Here is a 14,458-nt window from a genome sequence, read left to right as displayed (position 1 = left end):
GCAGGGTTTGCTCCAGTTGCAGCACTACAAGCTGTGACTTTGAGCCTTCAATGTTTCATTTTCTGTCTGCATAAAATTTAAATAAGGGCTGTGTCTACTTGTGGCTGTTTCAGAATTAAATGTTCATGTAATGAATGCAGTGCAGTGCTTGACTCAAAGGGATTGAGGGATAAGACAAGGAAAGAATGTGGCCTGGAATTAAGCTTTGAGGAACCTTGACAATAAATGCATTGGTCTCAGAAGAGAAAGAGCCTGCAAAAGGAAGTGCTCAAAATGTTAAATATGATTGCAGTTGATTATTGGTAACAATAATAGTAGGTGGCACAGAAATTGTAAGTCAGGAATTGTCTCCATATAGAATGGCTGTTCAATTGCCTTAAAGGAAGAGGTCTGCAGATTTAATTTTAAAAGAGAACAAAATTTTTTTTTAAAAATCTTTTGAAGGCTAAAATCACAAAGTTCTTTTTCTCCCTCTTCCTTTAAAATGTAGCAGACATTAGGAGAGGGCTTATGCAGAGCAAACTATTTTCTATGCATGCATGATTATGTCAAAATAAACTCTAATATTATGTATCCCTATAATGTAGTAATAAAAACAATAAAAAATTGAAAAGCAATCATAATTCTGCTTTCCTTGGGGCTATCATGGCAGTAGGATTTGCAAACAGTCATAAAGCCACATGAATAAATGACAATTCACACACTATGATGTGTCACCAGGGATAGACTGTGAGTATAGGGACACATAGTAGGGGTGTTGACCTAGACAAGAAGAGGCAAGTACACAGGGCTCTGAACAATGAGTTCACTGATGAAGGCATGTGGCAACAGGGGAATGATGACTTATTCAAGGATCTTAGAGCAGAGAGAGATAGCCAGAGCCCAGGGGACAAAGGAGAAGAGGGGTCATGAACCAGTATGTCGCTGATGGGGAGCCAGGGATGTGATTCTGAGTGAGAAGACAAAGGTCAAATCTGAACATCAGTAAGGTGCCTCTGACTGCAGAATTCAGAGTGGATTGCAGGAGATGAGAGAGGAGATCAACCACCTGTGTGTTGTCTATAATTACTCCCTTTCTTCCTTTTAAGCAGTTAAAAAAAATAACTGCTGCTTTAGGAAATTTCTGTAGTACAAAAAGCCAAAATGGTTGAAGGATTCTTCTGATTTTAGTGAGAGACCGAACTCAAAGGCAAAATAATATAGGTATCTCAGATGAAAGAAGGTTTTCAGCAAGAACAGAAAGAGAAAAATCTATACATCCTGTAACCTGGCAACACCTTGGAAGCAGCAAAACCTCAAAGGGGATACTGTGGGGGGCCATAAAAAGCTGGAGCAGCCTCCCCAGGACTGCTGTGCCACTAAGGGGCACATGGGGACTGTGGTAGCTGTGGTATCGGTGGCAACAACTGGACGTGGGCCTGAAGAATGCAGTGTTAACCCCAATGACTCGACCCTTATATCAGGGGCAATGTGCACCTGTGTGGGCAGAGGTGGGTTGCTGGAGCCCAGCTGAGGGTGAGTTAAAGAACATAAACAATGTTATGTCCTTTCGTACCCCAGCTTATGGCTACCAACTCATATACACCAAAAATGGATGAGGGAGACCACTGTAGCAGTAGAAAGCAGAGGTGGTGGTATAGATTCTGAAAAACAGACATATCAAAGACAAGGTGAGTACACAAAATTGATAGGACTTCAGGATGTTTTAGATATGGAGAAGTAAGGGTGAAGCTGGTTTCAAGTGGGTCATAAGTTTGGACTTGCAAAAGCTGATAAATATTGAGGCTATTTGTTGAGCTATGAAACCTGGAAAATGACAAGTTTAGTGAGGAAGATCACAAATTTGACCCTGAACATGTTGAACTTGAAATGCCCCTGAAATATATGACTAGAGGTATCAAGGAAGCAGTTAAACCCATGGATCTACACCTCAGAGGGCAGAGACCTTAAGTGAATGAATCATTGGTCTATTGCGGGAATTTCACCTCATGGTTGTGGATGGGATTGAGGAATAAGACAAGGAAAGAATGTGGCCTGGAACTAAGCTTTGAGGAACCCTGACAATAAATGCATTGGTCTCAGAATGGACAGGGCCTTCAAAAGAGGCTGAGAAGGAGATACCAGAAAAGTAGGAGGATAACTAGGAAACTGTTTTCCACAGCAGAACTTAAGGGAAGTTGACCACAGAACAGCAAGTCAAGACAATTATATAAATAACACAAATATTAATAGTCTGCAAACATTGTTAAGAAACTTTAAAAATATCATAAACGTAAAGCTGTTTCTAGAATTCACTCCCTTCTGCCACCCACAAACAATAATAAAAACTATAAGAACAGCAAATACAAACTAAAGAAAAACAGCAATGTAAAAAATCCTACCTTCTTCACAATCAGGAAGTGGAAGAATATGGTGCTTTAGTAAATACATTTTGTGTAGTTAGTGAATGATATTAGAAAGAAAAAGTAGCAGTATTATGTAGAGGAAAAAAAATAATGATTAAAGGAAATGAAAAATTGATTATCACCAGTTTGACAGTAACATTCTATACCTGAAGAAAATGGGCTGGTGTATTTAAGATATTCAAGGAAAATGGTAAACTAAGTAAGCATTTTATAGATAGCAAAACTAACAATCGCATATAGAGGGTACACACTCATATCAGGAAATACTGTTGCCATGAACCCTTCCTGAGGAATTAATTGGATAAGGAGCTTCAGATAATTAAAATAGCCAGAGACATAGAACAGAAGGATTGATGGTGATCATTCAACACTTAGTTTCTTATAGAATTGGGAAGAAAAGAAGGGAGTACAGTAGGTAGCGGGTATCTTCTCTGTTAATGCAGTTTATTTGAATAAAAATGGGTGGCAAATTATCAGGTCATATAAAAAAATAACTCTCTTTTGGCAATTGACAACAAAATACAGCTTTGTTTACCATGATTTGGTAGAAAGGGTCAAAAGAAACTTCAGAAAGGTTTTTAAGGGAGATAATGTTTACCGCTTCTCTATCAAGAGCATCCTGGAAATCTTTAAGTCGTCTTTCCTCATATTGTTTTTCTCTGAATATTCTGTTTTGCCATAAAACTTCCTTTTCATGCCGCACATGCATGAGCTGCACAGCAATCCTGCGTTCCTGCTGGGACTGTCGCATTAGTCGGTGAATCAACTGCTCCTCTCGATAAGCCTCCTGCAAACACCAGCCAGAGACTAATTATCTATCAAAGCCACATCCAAATTTCCCATTGGGCTAAGAAGCCCATAACTAAATAATAAGTAAAAGGCTTAATATTCATATAAATCAATTTCTGCCATTTGATTTAAACTTGAACATGACAAAAGACAAATTATAAAAAAGAAAATTCCCAGAAGGGGTTGCACAACTTTTGTTATCTAGAATTATAATGGTCTTGAAACTCACAATTACTTTAAATGAATCATTACTTCTTTTAAAATCTGATTAAACAAATTAGGTGTTTTTCTCCCAAGGTTTTACAAATGAGCAATGGGATTCTCAATTTGTAAGCATTTTTCAGAAGTTTTGAAATGTGTTATATGCATTCTAACAGAACTACTAGCTGTAAAAAAAAAAAAAAAAAGCAGACATTGTCCAGGAAATGAGCAGATCTGGTTAGTTCCATGTGGGGGACATCTCCATATCTGTATAAAGAAAGGCTAAAATCTGAAAGAATGTTAAGACTGATAGGATATAGAGACAAGTTAAGTGGAAATAACTGACTTATCTCTGAAAATATGAGTGGTTATAATCTGAAATGGAAACTAGTTGTATTTATCTATTTTAGGATAATATAAGGGGAGGGGCAGTAAAAAGAGTGGGAAAAAATTAAGCAGGAATCAGAAGTCCTGGATCTTGCATCCCGATTGTGTAGTTTTGGGGAAATAGCTCTGTTTTGCAGGTCTATTTCATGACAGGCAGCAATGAGAGGTTTGAAGATGGAAGATGTTCTCTCAGGCCACATCAAGCCCTCTCAATGTGTCTAAACAGAGACATCATGTGGAAAGAGGAGGTAATTTAGTAGTCAATGGGGACTTAGACAAACACCTAAACATTGGAGTTTTACGTTTAATGTTAACAATACAATGATTTATGATTCATCCAATCATTAAATGGCACTGTCTCAGTTGATCTCTACCATCAGAAAATTACAGGAACAATATTATATATTTAATAGAACAAAAACGCAAACAAAAATGACACTGTGGTAAATGATGAAGCCTGGATCTGGGCATTATTTAAAAACATGTAGATTTAAGTTCAAGAAATAAGTATATGATTTTTTTTTCTGTTGGTAAGAGAAATGGGGTAAATAACATCATGAGCAACTAATGTTAATAATTGTTTTCCTGCTCAGATCCAATACTGGTGGTGAGGCAGAATGTAAAAATGGTCACAAGTTCTTCCCTTCTGTTCATTCTCAGCCTTGCAGTATTTCCCTTCAGGCATCCCAACCAAAAAGTAGACTCTATTTCTCTACTCCTTAAATATGGAGTATGAATTGACCTGTGGAACATCAGCCCCCAAATCAAAACATAAAATGTAAGATTAAAAAAGAAAAGAAACATGTGGGGTCAGATTTCCTTCAATCTCCCTTCAACTTCCACCAAGTTCATAGTCTGGTCCGCTAAAAAATGAGACATCTTTTGGGGGAAAACACCAGTCTTTTTAGCAGGACCTGACAGTTTTCATAAGTCAGTCAACTCTACCAACCGGCCAAAGACTTAGCAGCAAGCCCTGCTGATCCCGGGCCAAAGTGTTTACCACATTTGGTGGGTAGTTTTGATACATGAACCACAGTCCCAACAAAGATTTTTTTTTCTTAAATATAAACATATTTTATTATTTCAAGTGAAGTATAGGTGATGAGGCTATGTTTATGTGGCAAGGCAATGTAACTGACAAGATTAGATCTGGTCATTTAGCCCCTAGGAAGAACATTGAGTTGGTCAGTTATACTTTGATTATTGCTAGATGATAACACATTATGGTTAAAGTAGGAAAAAGAGAAGGAAATTACTATGGCTAAGTCAATTCTATGCATTATGAACCCTCATTATATAGAACCAGAAAGTGTGTTATACCCAAAAGCTGAGTGGAAAATATAAATTTTTTATTCCATTGTACAAGGAGTTCTCATTTTAAAAACAGTCTGTTTCCCCAAATCTCAATGGAATTTAGGATATATTTTCTCATAGAAATTAAGATATAAGTTATTATTAGGAGCTCAGGATAGATTATAAATGTTCATTCAACCTAGAACATGGATGTTTGACATGAACAAAATGGAAAAATCATAGAAGACTCACTTCAGTTTTAATTATATTTTCTATGTTTGGAGAGGATTTAAAAAAATCTACAATCCAGAATAGTATCAACTTGATTGCCAGGCTCTCTGCTTCTCCCATGAGTTGGAACTAGAAGTTTACATAGGTCCACAGCCATTGCTTAATTCTTCAAAGAGGCCCATGCAGCTCTCATGGAGGAGTGGGGCTACTGCAGGAAAGACCCAGCTAAATATTCAAGGAGCTTGAAGCTATGAAGTGAGGGAGGGGTCTGACATTCAAATGTCAGCTCCAAGAAAATATTGTAGGAAAGGTTCTTGGCAGACAGAGATGTCTGACTGGGGGCCAAGAATTAACCAAGAAACTAACCAAATGGCTCAGTGCTTTTATTTTTATTTTTTTCTTTTCTTTTTCTTTTCTTGTGTTCCCAGTCTGAAAGTCTTCATTCAAACACCTTGAAGTATTTTAAACCCAGCCGAGTTAAAAACCAAATTCCCTAATCCCCTTTCAGACCTGGTCCTTTTCCCATATTTCCCTCTCTCAGGTGATGATCCTATAAGAACCCTGTGTTGTAAGATAACAGGGCCAACCTAAGTCTCTTTTACTACTCCTAATACCTAATTATTCCAGTAGTCATCTGTCATATAACCTATGCATGGTTTAAAATCACCCCTTACTCCTTTCTGTACCCACTGGCACCCCTGACCTTGGTGACATTATCCTTTCCTACCATGCCTTCCTTCCCCTCCATTCCCCCTCATAACACTTATGCTCCAAAAAGCCAAAGTAAACTGTCTAACTAAATGTCAATTTAATCCACAGAATTCCCCTTTATGAGGGATCACTGGGAAAGATTACAGCTCATGCTCAGGGCTCTGGCTGTCCTCATCAGCTACACTAAGACGAGGGCATATAAATTCCACAGGAGAACTGCGACAGCTAAGGAAGATATTTTGAGACATTTTTGATAGATTCATGAAAATGGAGCCAGAAGGAAAGCCTCCAGGGCTGACGGGATTTATGTCTTCCTGTTGAAAAGCAGGGGTACCAGAAGGAAGTAGAGGAGGGCCTAGCCAGAATAAATAAGCATTTTCTCTTTGAAGATAGAGGATAGATGGACAAACAGGCCATGTGGCACATGAAAATAACCCACCCCACCATTGTGCACTCATGTCACTGGGTCAGTGGCACAGGGAAGCTGGGTACACTGTACTCCATGGACAGGAGGCCATGAGAGCAGAGAACCCTTGCTGCAGGCCCCAGGCCCAGTTCTAGGAAGACAGCAGCTTTCCCAGTCATAGAGAAGCAGTAGCAGGAAATGGGGTTACCGTGAAGGAGGTACCCAGAACCCTGGGTCTTGTGTACCAGCTTGGAATCCCAAACTGATAAACAAAGCTCTAGCTTTAGTCTTCACATCTTCACAATCAATACTAACAGTATCCTAATGGGAAGTGTGGGAAGCAAGATAGATTTTATTCACCCCACTTTCCAGGTAAATATCAGGCCTAAATTTTAGGCTGAGAAAACCTTACCAACAACACACAAGTGTTTTGTAACATCAATGTGTGTCCAACTTTCCATTGCTAAATGATAAAGCTTGAAATATGTAAGTTTAAAGAGATCTTTTCAATTATTTAATTTTCTTAATTTATAATTCTTCTAAATAAAAGAAAGATGATCAAGCTGAGTAAAAAATATGTGAACCTGAAGAAACAACCTTTTAACACAAAGAGATGTCCTAGAGTGACGCTTTGCATTTTTCACTGAGGAAGGAGTGGAACCCTTGAATAGTTTATTTCCTCATATTTACACAGTGGCTTAATTTCCCTTTAGGGAATAGACCCCTGAGCAGACTCATGTTGTTGGTGAACAGAAGAGGCAACTTCAAATAGTTATCACATCTTAGACATGCACATTCATCCTGGATGCATTACCACTGATGCCACACCCTCCTCATCCCTGTTGCTTCCATCATCTTCCTTATCTCAGCAAATGACAACTCCAACATCCAGGTGCACAAGCTAGAAATTTGGCTTTTTGTGTCACTAACACCCCTATGTCTATAAGCCATTGAATTATATTGATTTTGCTTCTAAAACATCTCTTTTGAAGTCATTTCCCTTAATCCTCACTGTCATTACTCTAAATTCAGTGTGGGATGATCTGATCTGTTACTTGGATTACAGCAATAGCTACAGCTTGTTTTGCCCTCCTGCAATAATATTCTTCAAATTTAAGCCAGAATGATCTTTTAAAAGGCAAGTCTGACCTCATCACTCTTGTTCCTCTTTGCACTCAAATAGGAAATTGTAAAATCTCCTTTCTTCCTCTATGTTTTCATCATGTTTTGGTCTCTGGTGACTCCTGCCACATGACTTGATTTTTAGTTAGCTAAAAGCACTGAGCCTGCCCTGATGCATGCCTGTAATCCCAGCAACTTGGGAGGCTGAGGCAGGAGAATCCCAAGTTCAAAGCCAGCCTCAGCAACTTAATGAGGCCCAAAGTCTCAAAATTTTAAAAAATAAAATAAAAAAGGCTGTGATCTGTCTCAATAGTTAAGTACCCTGGGCTCAATAACCAGTACCAAAAAAAAAAAAAGAAAAAAGAAAACAAAAGAAAAGAAAATCAAAATAAAAGCACTGAGCCTTCCTTTCCACATAATCTTCTCTCTTCTGGAAACTCACTTCACCTTCCACCATCTTCATAACCCCTGGTAACCCCCTCACCTCCACCCCCACATCCATCCCAACTTCAGTTAGTTAACTCCTAAGCCTTCTCCATGCTTCTGTTGTGGTTCTTCAGACACCACCTCCTGAACCAGGCTAGGTGGACCAACCTGCTCTGGCTCTGGGTCACCTACCTCCCCCCATCACCTTATAGCATTTACCCTTGAATGTCCTTGCCTGTTTACCAATCCTCTCTACATAGTAAGGTGGGAGAAATCAGGTTTCTTGTTATTACTATCTTCATGCTATCTCCGGGCCTCACAAAAGTCCCCAGAGCACCAAAGAGGTAAAGGGAATGTGTGTTCCGTGTAAAAATTGCTCAGTGATTCTATTACTGTAACTGCATCAAAATCACCATGGGGACCCACGCCCACAGTGTCTGATTCAGCTTGGTGGGGCCCAGTTATTTGTTTTACTAAAAACCCCTGGTGATGCTAATGCTGCAGGTCCAGGAACCACATTTTGAGAACCACTGGAGTAGACTAATGAACAAATTTTGAAGATGAACACCTCTTTTGCCAGAAGTTCTCTTTGCTTCTGGAAGTAACAAGAAACCATACGGTTAGTATAGATTTTAGATCTTTTTTTCATCGGTGTTTCTTTATTGTGGTAAAACATACATAAGGTGAAATTTACCATCTCAACAATTTGTAAGTGTACAACTCAGTGGTATTAAATAAATTCACAATTTTGTGCAACCATCAACAGATTTTAGGTTCTTTAACAAATATGTAGGGTTTTTTCCCTCTAGGCATATTTGCTATTCTGATGTGAGGATAGATCAGTGACACTTGATGCAGAGCGCAGACAATACATGTATAAGATACATATTTGTGTATATAGAAGATGAAAGTGTGTAAAGTTCCCAGCACCTTTAAGCATCTAAGTATCTTACCTCCTGTGCTTCATGGGCTATTAACTGGTCCATTAACAACCTCCGCCGTCTTTTCTCCCTTTGCTCCCGTGCAAAAGCATCTTCTTCTAAGCGCTTCTGGATTTTTTTAATGTAGTCATCATCCGAGTAAGTGTTTAACAAATCAGTAGTTATATGGTCTGCTGTATCTAAAGAAGTCTTGGATGCACTAAGGACAATAATTTTTATTTTAGATTTTAAAAAACAATGTGACTACACATCATTACTTGTGACTATGGAAGACCTCCAGAGAAGCTTCCTTGAGTTCTCTGTTAATTTATGAACACAAGCAGTGAAGCAAATATGAGATCCGCAGTGTGACACAGAGCTTATCACAGATTTCATTCGCTCCCCCTTTTCTGAATGCAATCTCTGTGAGGTCCTTCACATAGCTCTCTTTCTAGGCCCAACACTCTTTTGTTCTTTCACATTTTTTGATCTGCAGTCTACCTAGAGATTCTGAACTTCTCTCTCTTTTTCCTGCTGCCTTCTCTGCTTCTTTCTTCTTGCCTCTCCTGTTTGAAGTCAATGGAAGGTAGCCTGTTGATTAACCACATGTAAGGAAAGGCACACCTCTGTGACAACAGACCACACACAGTGATGTCAGGTCACTAGACTGTGCTTTTAAGGGTGGCTCCATGGACTGCCACTTTGTTCTGATCTTTGATGATACAAGGCATTCTCTGAACTCCCAGGTGAATATCTGACTGCTTAGGACAGTGACTCTTCTGTAAAGAAGGAATCTGCATTATATACTTCTGTGGCCCTCCCTTTTTCTCAAAACAGCTTCAATTTTATTCAGGGGAGTAACATCCCCAGCCAGACTACATTTCCCAGTCTCCCATTTTGCTAAATATGCCATGTGACTAAATCGTAGCCAGTAAGCTATAAGTAGAAATGTTATGGGGCATCTGCGAATGCTTTCTAAAGGAGCTATTTCAGATAGGAGGTACTACGTTTTGTCTATCTTCCTTCCTGAGGGCCTACTGTCCAAAGACCCAAAAAGCTGTCTTGTATCACAAATGTGACAGGATAATGAAGAAAAAGTGAAGTAAGGAAGATTTTTTGGCCCTTGATGACGTTGGAGCTCCGCACACATTCTGTAGTGCTCACCTAACAATTTCTGTTATATGAGAGAGAAGTAAACATTTCTCTAATTTAACCCTTGTTGTTTTTAGATTTCTAAAGGTAACTAATACAGACCTGGGGTCAGGCTGTGTTGCAAAGGCAATAGGAAACAGGGTAAATATTTGTAGCTGTATAGTTCAGAGATGATCTTGACAACATTTAATAACAGACATGGCAAGGACACTAATCAATCAAAATAGATGCTGGAAGGGCTTGGAGGACACAGCTGTGCTTCATGATAACTCTAATTGCAAAATTTCTTGAAATTGAGGGGTCCTAGCAAAGAAGGTATGGGGAAAATGATTTACCAACAAGTAACATGTATTTCAGTATTTTGAGATGGGCATCATCTGTTTATCACCCTAGAGCATGTGACTGTGAGATGAGCAAAAGAGGATAAGTAGAGTTTTTCATGGACCAAAGTCAGGGTGGGTGTAATAGAGTTCTCTTGGCTAATGTACAGATGAATCAGTTTGGATTATGTTGCTTTTACATGTTAAGAAGGTCTATTGATGAATGAGAGTGAGGATCAGAACAAGGCATCCAAAATTTCTGCAACCAAGTGTAGTGGCACATACCTGTAATCCCAGCCACTCAAAAGGCTAAGGCAGAAGGACGGCAAATTCAAAGTTAGCCTCAGCAACTTAGTGAGGCCCTCAGCAACTTAGTGAGGCCTGTCTCTAAATAAAATACAAAAAGGGCTGGGGATTTGGCTCAATCCCCAGTACAAAAAACAAAAACAAAAAACAGTTTAAGTATCTCCACTCTGCTTGATTTTCCTTCCACTCCTGACCTTTCCACTATTTCTTCCCTTTTTCCTTATTTCTCCTCATTTGACTTTGTATCTCGTTCCTTCAGAAATATTAATATGGAGCCAATATTGTAGTTTGTTTCTGTTGTATTTTTTAACAGAATTATTTCATAGTCTAAAAAATATAAATGAATAGAGTTTGGATAGTTTTCATTTTAAAAGGCAGAAGAAAAACTAAATTGCTTCTAAAATATGTAGTCTCTAATGAATTATTGTCAGGGACCTTCAATAGGAAGCAAAGGGGTTAACAGGATCTTTATCTTTAGGAAAATAAAATTTATTAAGGAGGTACTATTTTCCAAAAACCCACCAAGCTGATGGTCCTTGTAATAGTCAGTCAACAAATCATTCAACAACTCTTTATTGCTGGTCCCTGTGCTAAATGTTAAAGATGCAACATGAAAAATCAAACTCTAGTTGAATGAAGGATTTGCTGTGACACATTTAGTAGTATCTTGAAATAATTTTAGTGAATGTTTTTAAAAAAGTGTGTGAACTTAGAATCATTGTGGTACATCTTTCTTCAATCTTCTTATAAAGATTCTCCACAGTGAAAGATTCCTGGAATTGTTATACCAGATAAACTATTTCAAAACTATTTAAAGCTTATGAATACAGTTCTGTGATTATTAAAATAGTTCATAGCCCACCTTTCTTTTGCCTGGAGATCCTTTTTTATTAATGCTTCAAACTTCTTAATCTCATTGGCCACATCCTTTACAGAAAAAAAATCATCATTAGTTCTGGGCCCTAACTGGAACCATTGAAAATCTTTATTTACCATTTTCATTTAGGTTTATAATGTGACATATTAATCAAGATAATTAGGAGCCAAGATATAAAAATCTGCATTCTAGAACATTTTTACAATTCTAATTTGTTATTTTTAGACTAGGTTAACAAAATAGAAAAACTGCCTAACCTGAATCATTTAGTTCACAATTCTAATAGTACACCAAAGGGTAGTGAATGAAAATGAAGAATATCAGAGTCAGGGCATGGATTTGGGAGATATAAATATTGCTCCAAAAATTGTTGACGTGGATGTCTTAATCAATGCAACCTTATTTATACTATTCATTTGTTCTCTGAAAATCAGCTTATCCTTGTGCATTACAAATCCTTATTAATAAACTTTGATCAACTCAGAGAAATATGAGAGTTAAATAGCAAAATGAGGTCAGCAAAAAGCCTCTGTCGTGGTATTTTTTAGAATACAAGGACTTTTTTTGTGAAAAATAGAAATGTGTTGGATTAATGGATTCAGGAATTATCGAGAGATCCATCAATTCCTGCTTTATCCGCACTGGTGAACTTGAGTAAAACATGTTAACTTTCAGAGTTTAAGTTCTCTTATCTACAAAATGGGAAAATAACATTCTACTAAGAGAGTTATTTACAAATTAAAGATAATGTGAAATGCCAACCTACATCTTAAAATATAGTAGATGTACACTAAATGGTAGCTCTTTTTTTTCTTAGGTCACACAAGATTATATCAACAATTAAGAGTTACTATCAAATTGTAGTATTGATCTCCTATGAAATATAAACAGATTTTATCCTATTGTAATGATTGAAAGTTGATCTAGTAAAATACCACCAGTGTAGGAATCTTGATTTGAAATATACTGATACCATAGGGATCCCAGTTAATATTCCTGGGATCCATAGCAAAATTGTGCTGCATCCTGAGGAAAAATGATATATAAGGTGTATGTATCTTAAAAGGTATGCTGTACCCATGGCAGTCATGACACATTCTGATCCCTTTTGTTAGCAACCATAGAATGTTTCTAAACAGGGGCTGGGTCTGTAGCTAAGTGGTAGAGCACTTGCCTAGCACACATGAGGCACTGGGTTCCATCCTGAGCACCACATAAAAAATAAATAAATAAGTAAAATAAAGGTGTGTGTGTGTGTGTGTGTGTGTGTGTGTGTGTGTGTGTGTATTGCTTCTGAACAAGGAGTCTAGACCAGTGCTGCCATTTAATAAGAATTTGCCAAGCCTGGCCAAAAGCTACTTCTCTATAAAACCTACAAATAACAGTGTAAAATGGATTGGATATTCATAGACTAGAGAAATTTTGATTAAGAAGGGACAAGGCCAGAGGTAATTTGAAAAGCAAAAATTTCACAGTTCTCTAATACTTTAGGGAAAGATCTTTTTTTAAAAAAATATGATAAACACAACATAATAGTAAGGATCATCACTTACCTCTGCCTCTTTTTTCTTTTTCAGCATTTTTTGTGCCTCAAGTGCTTTCAAAGTACGATTGGATGTAGGTTTAGGAATCTGTATGATGGCTGCTTGGATTTTGGCCATTATTTCATTTTGTCGTCTTCTGCTTAAGCGTTGCTGAGTATCCCATATACATTAATTTAGTTTTTCAGTTTGTCAGAATAATAGGTAATATAATACATGCACAGATAGACAGACATACAGTTTCTATATTGAAAATTTTAGAACTCAGCAATTGACCAATAGACTAGGTATCACAACTGTGTAGTTTGGAGGCAGTGGTCAATATGATTTACTTTGGAAATTATAGGGTTGAAACCATTTTGAAGTCCCCAAATATATCTGTCAAGTATGTACATTTTCATCCCACATGATAATACTAAAGGATAATAAAGGTGGTGCAGATATGAATATTATATTGTTTCACAAGTCCAGCTTCATGATCTGCACAATCCAGGAAAGTGAAAATTCCATCCCTGAATATGGTCTGTAGGAAAAACTCAGTCTAGGAATCAGACTCTATGAGGACTCCTGGGAAACCCAATAGAAATGACAGCTCCCCAAAACCCAGTCACACCTGAACATGAATTAGAGGCTACTTCAGAAACTAAATAGACACCAAATTACGTGTCATTATTGGATCATTTCATCAGTGTATAGTAATTATTTTAAGAAGAAAGGTACAATTTAAAGTTTTAAAAGCCCCCAAATCTTTAAAATCAGATAAAATATTTTAAAAACAAATGATTTTAAGAGGCAACATATGAAACTTACCATGTCTTTACCACTAAAGAATATTAGAACCCATAAGACCATTAGTTTCTACATTCAAGAATCAAAAATATAATTTATCATTAAAAATGTAAAAATTAAGGGCTGGGACTGTGGCTCAGTGGTAGAGCAAGTGCCTAGCATGTGTGAGCTACTGGGTTTAATTCTTATCACTGCATATAAATAAACAAAATAAAGGTCTATAAACAACTAAAAAAACAAACAAAAAAACTAAAAAAATTTTAAATGTAAAAATTGTAGATAATTTAAGTTTTTCTCATTTCACACTCTCAACTGTGAATTATTATTTAATTTAAATAAGTTTATCTCTTTTTCTTAAGGAAGTCATAGGCTCTCTCTTTTGACTTATTTACTTCTTATGATCATTTTTAAGATAATTTATTTTAGAATATCATCATATTTCCTTTTTCCCAACTTTCTTTGGAAATTTTCTGCATTGCACTTGGCACTTTAAAGCTGGACTGGCTGGTCCTATATGAACTAGAGTCCAGCACTTTGTCCCAATTTAAGTAAGACTTTACAAGTGCCCTTCCTCCCAGGCAT

At 37.3% G+C, this 14,458-nt stretch overlaps 1 protein-coding gene across 1 annotated transcript in view; it reads right to left on the bottom strand.

Moving 5' to 3' along the window:
• Positions 1 to 14,458, bottom strand: part of SPEF2 (sperm flagellar 2) — a 169,024-nt gene that overhangs the window by 132,118 nt on the left and 22,448 nt on the right. The window contains 4 exon segments of the mRNA XM_081309625.1: positions 3,004 to 3,192; positions 8,925 to 9,111; positions 11,532 to 11,596; positions 13,100 to 13,240. Coding sequence (XP_081165751.1) covers positions 3,004 to 3,192; positions 8,925 to 9,111; positions 11,532 to 11,596; positions 13,100 to 13,240 — 582 coding nt within the window.

The sequence above is a fragment of the Spermophilus citellus genome (genome assembly GCF_964194105.1).
Source record: "Spermophilus citellus genome assembly, chromosome: 1".
NCBI classification, from domain to species: domain Eukaryota; kingdom Metazoa; phylum Chordata; class Mammalia; order Rodentia; family Sciuridae; genus Spermophilus; species Spermophilus citellus.
Note: the sequence above shows the minus strand (reverse complement) of the source record. Positions and strands in the feature narration are given on the sequence as shown.